Source organism: Mangifera indica, chromosome 3 (genome assembly GCF_011075055.1).
Source record: "Mangifera indica cultivar Alphonso chromosome 3, CATAS_Mindica_2.1, whole genome shotgun sequence".
NCBI lineage: Eukaryota > Viridiplantae > Streptophyta > Magnoliopsida > Sapindales > Anacardiaceae > Mangifera > Mangifera indica.
The window spans coordinates 10,006,084-10,024,881 of NC_058139.1; the positions used below are offsets into that span (position 1 = coordinate 10,006,084).

General features: G+C 32.3%; 2 protein-coding genes and 1 pseudogene across 3 annotated transcripts; 2 read left to right on the forward strand and 1 right to left on the reverse strand.

The window, feature by feature from the left end:
- The first annotated feature begins 6,070 nt into the window (after nt 1-6,070).
- On the forward strand, nt 6,071-7,593 carry LOC123209912 (annotated as a pseudogene).
- A 2,763-nt stretch (nt 7,594-10,356) lies between these two features.
- Nucleotides 10,357-11,946, reverse strand: LOC123211154. Of its 2 annotated transcripts, none has more exons than XM_044629697.1 (3): nt 10,950-11,946; nt 10,593-10,867; nt 10,357-10,508 (listed from the first exon to the last, which is right to left on the reverse strand). In XM_044629697.1, the coding sequence occupies exons 1-3, from the start codon at nt 11,538-11,540 to the stop codon at nt 10,472-10,474; spliced, it is 903 nt and encodes a 300-aa protein (XP_044485632.1). In that variant the 5' UTR covers nt 11,541-11,946; the 3' UTR covers nt 10,357-10,471. The 2 variants fall into 2 exon arrangements, with proteins under 2 accessions (XP_044485632.1, XP_044485631.1); XM_044629696.1 differs by having other exon boundaries at nt 10,357-10,519; nt 10,950-11,945.
- Nucleotides 11,947-15,595: 3,649 nt separating this feature from the next.
- LOC123210520 (protein MICROTUBULE BINDING PROTEIN 2C) lies at nt 15,596-18,758 on the forward strand. The gene is made up of 5 exons (XM_044628920.1): nt 15,596-15,891; nt 15,982-16,065; nt 17,303-17,656; nt 17,766-17,987; nt 18,407-18,758. The coding sequence occupies exons 1-5, from the start codon at nt 15,694-15,696 to the stop codon at nt 18,614-18,616; spliced, it is 1,068 nt and encodes a 355-aa protein (XP_044484855.1). The 5' UTR covers nt 15,596-15,693; the 3' UTR covers nt 18,617-18,758.
- Nucleotides 18,759-18,798: the final 40 nt, after the last annotated feature.

Consider the following 18,798-nt stretch of genomic DNA (forward strand, 5'->3'; position numbering starts at 1 on the left):
TTAAATTCATCATTTACTACTTATGTTTGAATGAGAGAAAGTAAATAAATACAATATTAACTTCTTATTATTATTTATAGAATATCTCTCTATCCTACAATAATTAGTATTAAATCGTAATTGAAGAGAATTTGAAAGCATAAATTAGGAAACATGACATAGTGTTAATGCGATAAACTAACAGAGAATTCAATATTAATTAGTTTTATTAAGCAAGAAGAGGGGGTTGCATCTAATGTCGTGGTAAAGTCTACTGTAAATACTACTAGATTTTTGATATTAACAAAGGCCATTTAGAAGAAGGATGATAATATATATATTTATGAAGGTAAATGTGCTTTTGGATGTGGTAAGCAACTTATTTTAAAAATTATAATATCCAAGCTTAGAGGCGGAGAATGGGTTATGCTGCCATGACCCACCAAATGATAAAGTCGTATAGATTGTGTCGGCCCATGACATGACAAGCCTTACGACACAACCTAAAGGCTTTTGGATCGTGTCTTCGTGGGCTTTAAACATGTCATCTTGTCATTATATATATTTTAAATTTTTTAAAAGGTTGAGCTATGGATTAGATCTTAAAACTTCTAGTACGACTCACAAAACTTATGGGCTTAGCATAACTTACAATTTTGTGAGTCGTATCTCTGTAAACCGTTCTAATTTCTTTGATATGTCTACCCAAACTTTTCAGTCACACATATTAATAGATATAAGCCTATATTTTTTGTTAGAATTTTGAGCCTTTTTATATTGTCCATTTTGCAATAACATAAGCTTATATTAGTAAATATGTGGGACTAGAAATATTGGTTATGCAAAGTTTCAACATAAGCAGTCAATATATCCAAAGGACATTTGCCTTCATACAGTTATTATCTTCCCTTCTTCTAAGTAGCCTTTATTAGTATCTCAAATCTAATCTAATAGCGTTTGTATCAAATTTTTTTATAACATTGTATGCAACCCCCGCACATAAAATTTAAACTCAAAACTCAAATAAGCCCTAAACTCAAAAGTTGTTTGAAACAAAAATATTAAAGATTAATTGTCAAATTGAACTACAAAAATAATATTATTAGGAAGCCTTGAATTTTGAGAATTTAGGGCAAACACATACTTTATATTCGAAAACATGAATATATTGAAGTTGTTTATGCAACATTGAGACAAAAAAAAAAAAAAATCAATTCACAACATTTAAAGATAGAGAGGTTTTTAAAAAATGTACCCAGAGAGTTTATGTTTGAAGATGAAGCCATAATAATGTTATGTAATTAGGTTAAAAGAATATTTATGGTAATAAGAAAATTGAAAAAGAATCAAAGGGTTGGATTCAAAACTATTAAAGTTAACCAAATTTATTAGTTTTAATATTTTATGTCATTTTCTCTTAAACTCTAAAAATTAATAATTTCTCTCTTACCCAAATTTTTAAAAGTAACATTTTTTCCTAAGGTTTTCATTTTTTCAGAAACATTTTTTTTTTTTTTGAGTGGCTGACTTCTCCAATGATCTCTAGATGATGTCTCTTTTTTTCCAACATGTCTTCCTTTTGGAGTTGTACAGTGTCACCATCAAAGAATAAAGATGAGTCATCTTCGTTCTCTGATAACGATGCTACATAGCATTAGGAAGAAATAATGTCGAAATGAAGATACGTTAGAAAGGAAAAGACATTGTCTGGAGATTGTTAGAGAAGTCTCATTGTTGCCGAAAAAAATGTCCTTGAAAAAATGAAAATCTTAGAGGAAAATGTTATTTTTGAAAATTTTGCTTAAAAAAAAAAGTTAGTTTTTAAGGTTTAATAAGGAAAAATGATATAAAATTTTAGATTTTTTAAAAATATTATTAATTAAATAACGATTCTATCTTTAAAATTAACATACTTAATAGTTAATGAGTGGGCATATAGGTTTTTGAAAGATAAAAAGGTGGAAATGTGGGAAAAGAATAAATTTTGGATGGAAAGAAGCCATTTGGCCTTTTATTTTTATTTTTTTAGTAACAAGTAACTCCACTTAAATTATATATTTTTTTAAAATCGAATCAACCATATTAAATAAAATAAACTATGAAATTAATGATTGACTTTACAATAATTGAATTAGATAAATAAAAAATTTAATTTTAATATATTATTAAAAAAATTTAAATTTATATTCTTCTATCAATGAGTCTTCCTTTTATGCTATTTAAATGTTGGGTCCTAACATTAATTTTGTTTCTTCTGCCTGCCCCATTTTACTGTTTACGTTGAAAAGGAGAGAAGCTGAGTGCAGTCCAGGGCCCGAATTATTGAATTCCAGAAGTGTCCGATTCCGTCGACCGAAATAATACAAAATAATTGGGGACGAGACGAGACATTATATTACAGGCCAAAAGATTTGTTCCCACTTAAAAGGGATGTTAAAAATCTGAACCCTCCTTTCCTCATTTTTAAATGTTTAAACATTTATTTATAAATAAATTTATATTAAAAATTTTAATCAAGGTTAAAAATAAAATTATTATTTATTAAAAATTAAAAAAAATCATTTTTTTATTTAAAAATCTCATAATTTTCTCTTAATCCAAAATTTAAAAATTGATAAATACCTTTTAAAATTGGTTTCTTTTCCCATTATATCTCTTCCTTCCATCTCCAATCTTTTTCAGCCTATATTATAAAATAAACCCCTAAAATTAAAAAAATAAAACCCTAGTCCAGAAAACATTCTTAATTATCAATAAAATAATTTAGTCTACAATACATAGTCCAGTTGAACATATAATAATTATATTATATTTTGATTGAAGAAACAAGACGATTTTGTTTCATTGGGATAGGGGTAGACTAGGAGTCTTCCGTTGGACCCCATGTGGAAGACCTTTTGTTAGTTAATTATGAAAATGTGTTGGACGGTCTTACAAGCTAGACCCTATAAACTAAATTATTGTTCCATAATTTTTCTAATTTTGAATTATTTATTATCTGTTCCCATTTTTTCAACATTTTCATCAAGATATTTTAAATGAATTTCACCTAAATCAACGGTCACAAATAATATAAATTATCTCATTCATTTATTGTTTATTTTAAAGCTAATTTTTAACTTATTAAAATATATTTTATAAAATTGACTTGATTAATGTCCTTTTTGATGAAAGACAATGGGGGAAATAGTTATCAGAGAAGAGAGGGTGGTGGGGAGGATGTCGTCTCCACTCCAACTGACTCGACCATTGAAGCTCTCCCTCACTCAGCCCAAAGTTGGTGTCTAGCGCAGGAAAATGACACCCATCCATTTCAACAACACTCCTCATCATATCTTTCTCCCAATCTTATGGATGGCGATGCATGCATGGATGGATGCATCGTTTTATTAACAAAATATCATTCATTTTAATGTACATAATATGTATATATATATTATTATAAAATACATACATATATACATATATACATACAACGAGAGAGAGAGAAAGCATTATATTAAAGAGGGAAAGAGAGATATGGACAAGTATAGTAAGTACATAGGGAGTTCTGGCACTGTCACCCACCGTCCCATGTGCATATCATATGAAATGTTGCCCTCAAATTCAACCAATCAAAATCAAAGTTCTGAAATTTTTACTTGGTGTTTCTTGCAGCTTTGAATTCACGCCATTCAAGTCATCCATAATTGTGGTGACCCAGTCAAGGACATTAATATACGTGTACTCTACTCTAGTTGTAGATTTTTCCTTTTCTCACCAGCCCCACCTCTTCAGCTATTTTAACCCCAGGTATATAATAGAATTACAACCAAACACTTGATTAGAAGTTAAAAAAAAAAGGGACGGGGGCTGTTCCCACCCAGGGTGGGTGTAATCCAAACTCTTATAATTTTAAAAAAACCTGAAGTCTAATTCATAAGTAAAATTTTAATTAAAATTAAAGATAAAATAATTATTTAATAAAATAATTTTAAAAATTAAAATTTTATCATATTTTTTATTTTATTTTGAAAACTAATATTTTCTCTTACCCAATATTTAAAAAGTAATAATTTTATTTATATAGTTTTAAAACCATCGTTGGAGATGGTGAAAGTCATTGTCTCTGGCCGTATTTGTCTTTCCACCACAACTATCTCTCTTTATCGACTTGTTTTTATCCATCGATTAAAGCAATTAATTTCGACGAAGATGAAATTATCTTCATCTGAGAATATCACTATTATCAATGGATGAGAATAAGTCGATAAGAGAAAATAAGTTATGAGGGAGAGTCAACAAGATCGGAGATAATAAATTTTATTGTATTCGATAATAGTTTCAAAATTTTAGAGGTAAAATTACTTTTTTTAAAATTTTGAGTAGAGACAAATAGTTAAATTTTCAAATTGAGAGGAAAAAATATAATGAAATTTTAGTTTTCTAAATTTTTAATTAAAAAATGATTTTATTGTTAATATTAATTGAATTCCTTAATAAAATTTTATTTATAAATGGGAATTTAAGTTTTTAAATACACATAACCTTGGATGGGAGCAAGACTTTTGGCCAAAAAAAACAAATGTAGTACTAGTGCATTGTCCATATATAGATGGATAGGGATTCATATATTAAAATGACTAGACCCAAACAAAGAATTTGGGTAGAATGATGTTTTGTGTGCATGGTGCAAAAAATGATGGAATCATAAAGATATTATGCCTATTTATAGAGGCGGCAGCTAGCATTGCGTTTGCACATTCTCCTTCAATCTCTCTCTAATCTATTATTCCTACTATGGGAATAAGACACGACGACCTTTTTTTGAAATTACATTTATATCCCCTCCCTAATCTACTGGCTCATTAACCGTCGTACTACTAGGATATTTTCTCTAAGATATTTTAGGCTATCGGATTTTTCTAAATATATATATATTTGCTTCTAAAAAAATACGTAAATAAGAAAAATAATTTAAGATTTAGGGTTCACTTTCAAGACCCAAAAAAAAAAAAAAAAAAAACTGGGTGGGCATCCCAAAATGAACTATCCACATCAATTTTTCTAAATACACTATCATTATTATTTAAATAAATCTTGAACCCAAACATATTATAAATTTAAAATGGAATTATTTAGCAAATATAGAATTAATGGATTATCAATTCTCCACATATTATAAATTTATAATTTTTTAATAATTATTTATTATTATTCTGAAAAATTCTCCACAATTTCAACCATCATAATCAAAATATAGTTATTTTTTTATTATATTGAAATTATAATAATGAAACTATTTTATTTAAACAGTTATATATGTAATTTTAATGTTACATTAAAAACCAACAACCCATTTATTTTTAACAATAAAATTATGTATATTCATTTTTGATACATAATTTATGTACATAGATAAGATGTTATCATGTGATTAGATATTTCTTTATCATATGATAATACATATTTTAAAATCACCTAATTATATGATTACACATCACTGTATATATGAATTAAGTATAAAAAATAGATACACATAATATTTTCCTATTTTTAATGTCTCTCCGCATTCTTACACTATAGTTCTCCCCCCATACGTCAATAGGCCTCTCCTTAACATAATTATTCAACTAATTTTAAAGCAATCTCTAGAATCATTGTTATGGTCCTATTTTATTTAATAATTTATATAAAAATAAAATATTTTGATATTAAAAAACACACTGAATTATTATGATAGCTTACCAATTACACAAGGCAACGTGGCGGCCTTTCAACCATTTGTTCTGACAATGAGATACCACAGCTTATAAACAGCGGTGGCCGACAAGTCGACAACCTGATGTTGTAGACATCATCTCTCTCCTTCTGTTTTCCGTCCACGTACCCTTTTCACCAACGCTTCTGATTTCTCCTTTTCCATGTACTGTGCTCTTTTAACCAACCAGAGCAAGTCAATTACACTTCCAACCCCATATTCGTCGCCACTAATAGGGGTGTTTTTGTATATTCCACTTAAGGAGGACTGAAGTGGCAATTAGTGTTACGTTTGTGGATAATTTGGTAATTGGAGAATAATGTTACTGGACGATATGTAGGGGATATTTGTCAGAATTTCAGATCAGCTTTCATCGTTTTCTCACACACTCACATTCCAGTGTGTTCACATTCCAGTCTGTTCTTGGTTCTTAACGAAGAACCCAAAAAAGTTGAAAGATCTATAAAAGGAAAATTTTAATTCTTTTGTATAAGCTAATGTGAAGAACTGTTTTTCTGTATCCAAAAGGGATCTTGGATTTTCACAGATTGGTTTTCAACAGCACTTTGACAGGTACGGAATGCAAGACATCCATTCAATCGGAGGAGGTAGGATATATAGCGGCGGCGGAGACAGACGGCTACGCCCCCACAACCACCAGAACCACCAGGCACTCAAGTGCCCTCGCTGCGACTCACTCAATACTAAGTTCTGTTACTACAACAACTACAATCTCTCTCAGCCTCGCCACTTCTGCAAGAGCTGTCGCCGCTACTGGACCAAAGGCGGCGTCCTCCGTAACGTTCCGGTAGGCGGTGGCTGCCGCAAGACCAAACGTAACTCCAAGCTAAACCCTCTTCAGACTCCTCTGCACAACAAACACAAACACAAACACAAATTCTAGCACCAACTTCAGAGAGAGAGCGCAAGAGCAATTCTCATAACTCAAGTAGCGAAAGCTCAAGTCTCACCGTAACAACGAATAATACAAATGTTGAAACTTTGTCCGTACAGTCTTCGAGTTCAGTGTCGAACGTCTTGAGTGTGAATAATGATTGCAAGCTTCTTGATAACAACAACAAGAACAGCAGCAGCAATGATAACAGTGGTGGTTTTGAGGGTGCAACAACGACGACTACGTTGCCGGAACAAGGTTCAGATTGTGGTGGGATATTTTCAGAAATTGGGAGCTTCACGAGCCTGATTACCTCGTCGAGTGAGCCGTTGTCGTTGCGTTCAGTAGTTTGATGAATGCTCAACAAGGTTTAGACAGTCATCATCAGTGGCAGCAGCAACTACAAGAACATCAGCCGAAAATGATGAGTGGTCATATGGGAGGAGTTCAGGATCATCATACTGGGTTGCTAGATCCGACGGTGCAGGTTGAGTTATCGGAACTGCAAGATAGATCGGGGAACGGAGGATTTGGATCGTTGGATTGGCAGGAAAGTGGTGATCAAAGCTTGTTTGATCTTCCTCACGCTGTTGATCATGCATCTTACTGGACTCAAACTACTACCCAGTGGACTGATTATCTCCCGTAATTTTCTCAACTTTTTAACTTAAAAAAAAAAAAAACTTTTTTTTAATTAAAAAACAACTCTCAACAATATCAAACAAATCAAATCCAGAGAGTTATTTGAAAACTGAAAAATATCAATATGACTACTTTTCTGTGTAAATTTTTTGGGTTGATTTTTGAAGTTGTTTGAGTTTGATCTTTGATGTCCATGTGCAACTAACAACATGTTAGTTATTATTGTTATTATTATTATTATTTCCAATATTTTTTTTTGAAGGTTTTGTTGCTAATGTATCTGGAATTAAATTACTCAGAAAGCGAATATAGAGCAATTATAGAGTGTTTTGATTAATTAATTAAGTTGTGTTGGCTAGTCCTCCAATTTGTGGATAATATAACGGTTTACAACGATAATGGAGATGATAATTACTGCTTGGGTTGTCACTGTACCTAGTAGTGATGGCAGTGCACCAGACGGCGACCCGGGTGGAGCTGGTGGGACCCCACGTGGTGGCGACAAGTCTTATGCGTAATTATGACTCCACGTGGCGGTGATAATGGGGCGGACTTTTTCTTAATGGGAGTAAGGCCAGGGGGGGATTACATGATAGGCGGCCGCGATTTGTCCTGAGTGAAAGAAATTAAGTGACCAACAGGGCAGACTAAGGGTGATAGGGAGAGCTCGAGCGGATGGAGCAAATTTTATGCATAAGAGGAGATAAGTTAAATTCTTCCTGTAGATATTACAACACTAAACTGTGGTTATGTAACCGATTATTAATAGATCCCCGTATGAAAAGAAGAAAATTTGATCGGAAGAATGTTGAGAAAGAAGAAGAATGATGGGAAAAATCAAAGGGCCCAGATACGGTAGGTGGGTGGTTACTTAGAAACAGGTGATTGTGGGGGCGAAGGTGCATGTGCAGAAGTGGTCTGGGTCACGCACGCCTGCTCTAGGTGGGCATGTGTGTGTTTTCATTCATTCATGATCCCCTCCCACCTTGTTTTTATTGGTTTCTTTTGGTATCGGCGACAGATTTGTTGCAACTGACTTTCCCATGCCTATCGTTTTCGCCATTGGATTGGCCCTTCCCAAAGCCACTTCCCATTGTCTTTTCCGCTTCCTTTTGTGGGTAATTGTAGATTCGAATTTCGGAGTTGCTAACTTTCTTGAGCCTCCCGTGGTTTAAATTGAGCATTGAAGTGGTCCTCTTAGGCCGTTTAGTATGTCAGAACAAGTCATTTTGCACAAGTGCTTTCTACCTTAAACTCACATCCCTTTCAATGAGTTAGACTTGGATGAATCCATCTGGATGTTCACATGCGATCAGAAAGTACTCCCTAGGATATTAATTGGGTGTGGAAAAATTATGGGTTAGATAGATTGTAGGGTTTCAGTGATGGGGTAGGGTTAGTTGAAATTGTTGATTAACAGGCGTCTTCTGATGATTCTCTGCTTTCATAAATGTCCCTCTGCCTATTTGTTTGAATATTTCGCAAATGGGCCTCAAGATTCCTGTTCAGTCGTCAACCGAAATCACATATTTCATCTAGGTGACATTTCAACAAACACCATACAATCACATTAATTATGAACAATTATTGACCAGTGCTTCATCATTATCCTTCTTCAATAATTTTCTACTTTTAATTAGGAGATAAAACCAATGGGATTGAATCCATCCAAGCATGAAAACCCACCCAGACTTTGTCGAGATGTGACATGAGGAGTGTCGTTGAACATTTTTTTTTTTTTTTGCCTAAATAGACAATATAAGGATTGATTATAATTAACTGGCACTGGACCAGTGTGTTCCTGAATTACCTTGCATGGATTGAGACTAGAGATAAGCGGCTCAATGTTAGGCACATGGTGGTGGTCCTCGGCTTCATCTTGGCCATTGCCCCTCAATTTTTGGCAGTGATTTTGATGAGTGTAATCGCACTTGTTGTCCCACCAAACATTCCAGAAGAAGTGGAACCATTAACCGAACTGATGATAACGCTAAGGATGATCAGAATTTGATGCATCGGTTAGATTCAATCGTTTTCCAAAATGATTAATAAAGATTTCAGACCGATACAATATGATTACCCAGCAGAGGCAACGAATAAAGATTAATAATATATGTATACATAAATTGTATAAACTTTTATATATAATCTAACGTGATACTCTTGAAGTAAGAGAAAAAATAAACAATCACATTACCCAATTACGGGCTATCACCTCAGATTGTATACAACAGTTTGTATAATTTGTTTATACGTATAATTTTATTTAAGAATAAAAGTATATGTATAAATATATTTTACTAATTTATCTATATAGACTAAAGTGACGACATATGATTATTTATTTATTTTATTTTAAAATCTCTAAATCATATATTATCATATTAAATTGTATAGATAAATTAACAAAATTTATTTATATTAAAAAATAAATTGGTTTTCCATACCTGAAATGATATATTTTATTGGACAAATTTCAATATCATAAATGTGGAAATATAGTTATGCTCACAAAACTAATTTATTTATATTAACCACGTAATAATATTTAATTAAGTAATTTTAAAATATGAAAAAAGATAAATAATTATATTGACCAAAGAGATCGCCACAAATCAACGACAAGGTGCGTAGATACATTAGTTAAAAAAAATTTCTAGTTTTTAAAAACAGAGCGTGCCGCACAGTCATGGGAGAGTTGAGTTGTGGCCTTGTGGGGACTTGGTATTCATTTAAACAGTGAAGGTAGCCAAGTTTTTCTTTTAAGGAAACAATTTGGCAGCATAATGATGCAATACTGAAGCTCAAAGGTGAAGTAATTATTTCTTTAATTATTATTATTTTTGTATGAGAACATGAAAACTTGCGTATTTTATATATATATATATATATATATATATATATATATATATATATATATATATATATATATATTAAAATCTAATTTAAATCAAACTTTTACAAACGTAATAGAGATCTGAGTTTAGGTTTTTTTTTTGAAAGTTTTAATATTTTATCAGTTTTGTTAACTTTTGATAATACAAAACATGTATTATATTGTTGATCATTTTCGGTATACCATCCAACACCAAGTCTACAGTAAAAGAAAGGATCAATTATACAAGTAAATAACCAAGAGGGGAACATATTGCGCTCAGAATTTTCTACATAGAAAACACATCTTCCAGCTTCGTTGCTTTCTCAATTGTCTTCTGTCAGCTTTCGCCATTCTCACCGGGCTGCCATTCCATTCTGAGGGTAATCTGTTCAAGTGTGAGCAATCTAAGTCAATGGCATGTCAAGAGTGTGATGAGGTTTTGGTCAATGGGAACTTACATGGGAAACACAAAAGAATTTGAACTTGCATTGCTGCTATTTGACTGACAAGAAATGCTTCCTGAATGAAGTGTGTGTTCAGGGACAGCTTGAGGCCTGTGATGAGCTTCAAGAAAATGTTGAGAAGATGCATGTTGTTGAAATTCCTCTTCGCAGCTTTTGGTTGTTATAGGTGAATCAGAAGAGGCTTTGGTTGTATGAGAATTGTTATCAATGTTTACTTCGATAACAGATTGTACCATAGAGTTGGCTAAGTCTTCTTCTGTACTTGCTACCTGGAAATTTCAAGAGATCAAAATTCTTAAACAGTCACTTATCAATATGTATGGTATGGAAGTATGTGGCATCTTTTCTTACCTTTTCAATCAGTTGCCTTTCAGGTCCAATCTTCTCTGCAGAACAATCATGGAATCCAACATCTCTTGCATCAGTAGTTTCTTCATCTTCCGTCTTCAAGTTCTTAGATTCATATTTATTGATGGCATCCTTATTTGAGTCTTTCTCAATTCTAAGTTTTGACTGTTCAGAATTAAGCAAATTGTGGTCCATTTCACAACTTTCCACCAGGCACTTGTTCAGTGGAGGCACTTCTCCATCCATGAAAATGGCCGTAACAAACTGATAGTTGTTCTCTTGGAAAAATGCAACCAGCTCTGGTCTATCAGAGTCCTCCAATGTCTTTTTAGTATGATTCTTCTTTCTTTCTTTACCTCCTTCTTTTATACTCAGACTTGTAGCACACGGCACTGCCTGCAATGGATCCCAATCCTTCCAAGCCAAGAATTGATTAACTTGAGGCTCCATCTCAACAATCCCATCACTGCTCTGTCGCTGAACTTCCGAATTTCTCTCCGAATTCCTCTTCAACGCTTTCATCTCCTGAGAATTCTCACTGAATTTGAAAGCCTTGTAATCTGACTTATTGTTCAGTGTTGAACTCCCACCCATGGAACCTCAGCCCGGAAGGTACAAATTTAACCAGATCAAATAGAGGTATTCAACGAAGATATTTTCCATCTCGTGATAAGACTTCAAGATAGACTTTAGAAAGGTAAAAATGATAGAAAAGGGGGGGATACATGAATCTCAAGAACAGCTCATCACTGCTTATGAAGTGTCATGTCAGTCAACTGGTAGACAGAACATTCCCTGCATATATTTCAAATATATCAACTACTCAATCTGCTTGTTTTTGTATAATTCATGTACAACTAAATCGATATGATGCTTTTTCTCTCAGCATACACTATCTCTGTCAACATCTTATCGTCAACAATTCAATGGAAAGTATCAATATGTGGTGTTTTACAGAAGGGAGAAGCAACCGAGTTTTATTAATTAGAAAGTAAAATGCGTTAGCCCAACTGTGAAGAAATCCGGTCAAAGAAAGGCATTTAAAAGCGATAGCTCAACCCAAGGGAAGCCGACATCCTTGTTTGCAGCTAGGTTTTCATTATCAAATTTTATCACCTAAATATGACCTAACAAAATTATTCTTTTATCTGATAAACTGATCTTTCAGTAGTCAATTCAGAAAAAAATTACCCAAAATAAGTATTGTCCAAAAAGTTCTGCTTACCTTTCCAGATTAGCCCTGCATTTTTTCCCCTACTTCCAGCTATCTCTGCTTGACATCAAACAAAAAACAGATGAAGGAAAAGTTAATTCCCAGATTCTAATAAAAAATATCAATCCCATATCACATTTTGAAAGAAACTTGTGATTCCAGATGAGAATTCAAACAATTTAGCTGAAATAACACAGACATAAAAACTAACTCGAAGGACACTCGGAGCTACTAAACTCATAAAAAAAATTGTGGAACAGGCTGTGAGAAAATGAAGAATGAAGAAGACCAGCAATCAGTTCAATCAATGCATGAAAATGTAGAGGTGGGGAAACCTAACAAATTGTAGGGGCTTTTTTAGTACATTAAACGGACAGTTGGAGTAATTTAACATCAGAAACCGATGCTCGGTCACCATAATAATAAAACTGTCACTTTGCCAACACAAAATTCTTGTCTCCATCGCATTCAGACTCATCCATTTTTGCTGTCTGGTTGCCAACATAATTAAATATTTTGTTAATACATGCCATTAAGTTTGTTTAAAACTGAAAGATATCAATTTATTTTAACAGAATTTTCTACAAGGAATTCTAAAGAAACTATGGTTAATTATAAATTACTACAAAAACTGAGAGAAAACCTATATAAAATTTTTGAAACTCTGATAAATAAAATAACCCTCAAAGTGTTTGACCATTAAGCATTTTGGCTTTACCATTGGGGTGAATTTGATTTGGACTAAATTCAAAAAAAGATATGATTGAGCTCAGATGAAGGATGGGGTAGCTCAAGTTCGAAGAGATGAAAATTTCCTCAGTTCAAACTTAACTTTACGTGCATGATTTGTAGCTCGAACTCAGCTTAAAACCTAATTGTTTGTGGATTTGATTCAATCCCACCTTCAAATCTAGCTTGGTTTGGATCTAATAGGCAGCAACTCAAATTCATGGCTCCAAGTGGATGGGTTTGGGTAATTTCACCACAATCTGCCATTTCTCATTTGCATAGTTTCTTTGACCAACATTTTGGAGTTTTGTAAGGGTAGTTGTAATGGTCCAATACTTCAAATTTATCAATAGGTCAAAGTCCATGCCCCAAAAATCATGTTTACATGCTGTTGCTGCTTTCACTTTCGTTTCTTCCTTCTATAATGTCTCACCCTATCTTTGGCCTATTTTTGATAGTTCTTTAAGAGAAAAGCAAATCTTTTTTGTTGGTCATAACTTAGGGGCACATACTATGGTGTGGCGTGTTGTTTAGTTCCCTATTGTATTTATTGTTTATGGCATAGGTAAGTTTAGGTTATTTAGGTCTCTTTGGCCCTTTTCTTTATCTATATATACTTACCATTAAAAAAAAGAAAAGAAAACTGTGCCTATTCTCTCAAAGACCAACAATTTTTCATTTAGAATGTTAACAGATAGAAAATCCAAAAAATAATTTGCTCAAACTAGTATCGGCTTGACTATATAATAGAAAAAAAGACGAAAAATAATGGACTTGGTGACAAATAAATTCACCCATATAGTCATGAAATGAATCTCCCTAAATTAGCATCAATAACAAGAAGTCTGGCTTGAATGCTTTGATCTTTGAAAACTCTATCATTGTTTTCAGCTTCTTTGTGATCACCCATTAAAACTGAATAAAAAATTTACCGTAAAATGGTTTTTCATTTATGATGATAATCTTGACTAAACGAAAATCAAATCAATATAAAATAAATGTGTAACAATCCTGTTAAACAATCTTTCTACATAAATCAAGCGGGCTATTTATGGAAAGGAAACTTTCTAATTTGGTTTTGATTAGGAGAATTATTTGGTTTCATGCGAACTAGAAGATGCCATATAAACTAAAATGGCACATGTTTGAAGCATTTCAATTTAAAGATGTATTAGATAGCATAAACTTGATGCAGCGAGATAAAGTGATGAGTGATAACATATGCCTCGAGACAATTAAGTGATAGTATAAACTAATAAAAGAATAAAGAGGGGAGGTTCAGAAAAAAGGGAATTGTCATCATAGGGAGAGAGCATCAAAGGACTTTTGTGGAAAATGAAAACCTAGTAGAAAAAAAAATGTAATTTTTTAAAATTTAATCATGAAAGAATTGTTAATTTTCTAAAACTAAAAGAGGAAATGAGATAAAATTTTATTAATTTTAATATATTACTAATTAAATAACGATTTTATTATTGAAACTAATTGATTCTATTAATTTTAACTATTCGTAGGTAAAAATTTGAATTTTTAATACCCAAATACCAATTTAAAGTTTCAACAAACTTTGGTGGGAATTGTTTTTTTTGTTGCATTGAGATAGAGTTTTTTGAGCTTGCGCTACCATTGGTATCCATAAAAACACAAAGGCTTAAAAAACCTAGGGTTTTTTGGCAGATGGATATAAAGTTTTTCCATTATGTGTTTTTTCAATTGTTATTATTGTGTTAAAAAAAAAACCTCAAACCCTAGTTTTCCGGCCGATACCCATGGACTTAGTTAGAAACTACAACAATTAAACCTTAATCATGCCAAATATTCATTGAAAATTTGGTCAATTTACAAGACTCAATTAACAATAAACAGGAATGGTTCATATTTAAAATAAGAGTTAGAAAATTTTACATTAAATTGAAAAACTTGAGATTTAATAAAGATGGAGGGATTAGATGAAGATTAAATAAATTATGAATATATGTCGATGTTATTAGATACCAAAATAACTTTGTTAAAAAAGAAAAAATATTTCGAACGAAAAAAGTGCTATATAATATAATTTTTCTATAATTAAAAAAAAAGATAAAATACACAAATCCTCTATTCTTAAAACTAAATAATACCATTTAATATAATTTTTCTTTAATGATTTATTAATTTTAACTCATCAAGATTGCACTGACAATCCGCAAATTTCCTTTTAATTACCCTCGTCACCTTATTTTGTAAATTAATTTATCATATTTTTATTATAGTTAAGGAGAATATTAGTATTTTTTTTCCATAGTTTTATGATAGTTGGGAGAGACACGAAGATAAAAAAGTTTGGAGGGCGAGAAAATGTCAACAGGTGGAAAAGGGATTATGTTGGAAAATTGTTAACAAAACCATAAAAAAGAAATTATAATTTCTCAAAACTTGAATGAGGTAAGGAGAAAATTATTATTTTTTAAATTTAAAGATAAATATAATTAAAATTTTAATTTTTAAAAATATTTTTATTAAATAATATTTTTATTTTTTATATTAATATTAAAAATTAATAGATTAATTGATGTTTAAGTTTTTTAAAATTAATACACTGATATTTGTGGAGAGTAAGGCCTTTGGCCAAATTTCTTCGGGGGAAAAGCAGAGGGCATTTTAGTAAATTTATTGTTATAATCTTAATGCCGTTGAAGATTTATGTCCAAAAAGAGAAAAAACAATAAATAAATTCAAAACAAAGTCGCTCTTCTTAGAGAGCCAAGTCCTTCACTCTAAATTTCATTTTATTTTTAATAATTTTTCTGAGTGATGTGAAGAAGAATGTTCGAGCCAGAACACTTTCTAGATTTGCAAGATAATTCGGCTTTTGGGGACCCAAAGTCCTGGCTCAACGGAGACGGCAACTCTTCCCCGAGTCAGCATCGTACTCAACCCTCACTCGGAACAGCTAACAGTAATGTGGATAGCGTCCTTTTCAAGGACCTTGTCGAGATCGTCCCTCTCGTTCAGTCCCTCATCGTGAGTAGTTATTGTAAACCTAGCTTTTAATTTTTTATTTGATTTAACTTTTTGTAATAAAATGAAAAAAAAAATTGTTTCAATTTTAAGGATCGGAAAGCGAACAGTTCATTTACTCGGCGTGGTTCTGTATTTTACACCAAGACGCCTTCAAGAGAATCCTTATACAAAAAAGTAAGGCTATGTATTAATTTTTTGTGTAATTATATTAATTTTAATATTTTTTTAATCTATATTTGGATTAATTATGTTGAACAGAGTTGGTGTGGCAATTTATGTGTTTTCTAAGAGGTGGCCAAGTAGTGCATTTGGCATCAAAATATTTGGGGTTTTTAATTAATTTATTGATTTTTGAAAAAAAAAAAAAAAACTGGATATTTGTGTTGTGGCGTTTCTCAACTCCTGAGAAATGTTTCTTGTATCAATGGGGACTTTCTAATATTTCAATGCACTGAAATTGCATCAACTTCTGTCTTTGAGTCTTCTTTAATATGTGCTTTTTGAGTTCATTTTAAAGTAATTCTTATTTGTAAACAACAGCAAGAGAATTGAAAATGTATTAATTTCAATGTTTGATTAGATATTAGTAAGTTAGAGCGGTTAATTATTATTTTCTTTTTCTAGCTACAAACATTTTGGTGTACATTGAAAATGCATGTGCTTAATCATCTGTATGGTTTTGTATTGATTATTATGATTATAAATGGGATATCCATAATATTATGGTTGGTTCAATTATGTTGGATGTGTCTGGATACATATGATTTTTGTGATTTGATTAGCTGCATTTTCTTAAATAACAGAAATTACTGAAGGAGATGGTAGTTGGAAATTTCTACTGGTTAGACATTTTTTTTCCTTTCAGTCATGTCTTACCATTTGTGAGGAGTTGCTTGTCAATACTGGAATCAAGTGTGTTTGAGTAAATTCTTTTATCTTATTGGGCAAATGAGATATATTGAAAATTTTCTGCTAAATTATTCAGGTACTCGAGTAGAGTTTGGAGCCTTCTTGCATATATTTCTATTACTGTTGTTCTTGTGGCTATTAATACTCCTGTGAAACGCATTTCTTGCTTGCAGTTGGACTACATTGATTCAGATTCTTGTTTTTGTTTGGTAGAAATGATGGTTGCCCATGGCATCTATAGCTATAATTTAGGGCAGACGTAATCAGTTACTCTTTTCTGTTTTGGATTATATATGCCACAGATGAAAATGATATCTGGAGTATAAATAAATATCAAATTTTCATTTCCATTGAACTGCTGCTTCATTATACTTTGTCATTTTGCATCTTTTTCAAAGATTGTTTTGTTATTTACAGCTCACGGTCTCAAAGAGGGCATATTTATTGGCTACTATTGTTTTGTCGATTGCACTCTGATTATTTTCTGCTTATCCATATTCAGGTAGACCCAAAAGGTAGGAATGTGGCTCAGTCCCTTCCCCCAAAGAAGAAGAAGGACCATGGAGATAAAGACCTAGGTAAGAATGCTAGCAGTAACCAAGATGCCGAAAGTTTCTCAATATTCTCCTCAAGGGCTTTGGCATCTGAAAAAGAAAAGGAAGAGTTGGTTGCACTGAGAGAAGAAGTAGAGGATCTAAGAAGAAAGTTATTGGAGAAGGATGAACTACTGAAATTAGCAGAGAGCTCAAAAAGTGAGATGAATGCAGTTCAACTGAAACTTGATGAGCTGAAACTCCAGGTTCAAGAGAAGGACTCCTTAGTTAAGTCTACACAGTTACAACTTTCTGATGCAAAGGTACCAAGAGCACATACTGCTTTGTTGTCGTATAATGAATTTCTCAATGATTTGTTGTATAATGAATATTTGTAAACAATCCCATGCTATCGTCTACCTTTTTCCACAGATAAAGCTTGCAGACAAGCAAGCTGCCCTGGAGAGGACACAATGGGAAGCAATGATGGCAAATAAGAAAGTGGGGAAGCTCCAGGAAGAACTGGATTCTGTGCAAGGAGAGATTTCATCATTTATGCAGTTATTTAAAGGCATTATTAAGACTGATACCACTATTGATGCTAATGATGCTTATGATGTCACACCATATTATTGTGATCATCCTTCTGTTATTGTAAGTTCGTCACTCCTTTCTTAGTTGCGCCAGTTCTTCTGTTTTGCTTTGTTTCCCTCACTTATGTGATGTTTATTACGCATTGCATGGTGCTTAATTGCATTCTTATGAAACAATCATTCCTGAGAGAGGGAAGTCAACAAGCAAAACATCTGTTGTTTGATTTATTTGCTGATGCAAATTGCATTTGTGTTCTGCATCATATATTTATGCTATTAAATTTGCAGTAATTGGCTGTTTTGGATATGTTTTAAAGTGGGTTAAGTGAAAATATATAATTGCTTTTGGACTTATATCATTTTATAAAAAATGTAGCCAATTTGTTGTTAAGGAGCAGTTCAGATCTCTTTAGATTTATATAATTGATGCTTCATGTTTGTTCTATTTCACATATTTAAACTTGGAAATTGCATTGAAAGGATGATATGGATGACATGGAGACACAAAAAATGGAAGAAGCTAGAGAGGCGTACATTGCTGCTGTATCTGCTGCAAAGGAGAAGCAAGATGAAGAATCTGTTGCCGCAGCAGCCAGTGCAAGATTGTATCTTCAATCAATTGTCCTAAGATCCAACAACTTTGCTAACCTTGGGATTTTAGAAGCTCCTTCAAAAGCTTTTGCACGCTAGCTTCTTTACAGTCTGATACCAAATGTTCCAAAAGTTCACACCGATTCTTCCTGTAACTTATATTGCTTTGTATTTCCCCCAACAAATGTGACTTGTTAGTAATATATGCTTCATTTATGGTATTAAATCAATAGCTTCTATCTGTTGTTTGATGTGAACAAATGCATGAGCTTTTTTATCAA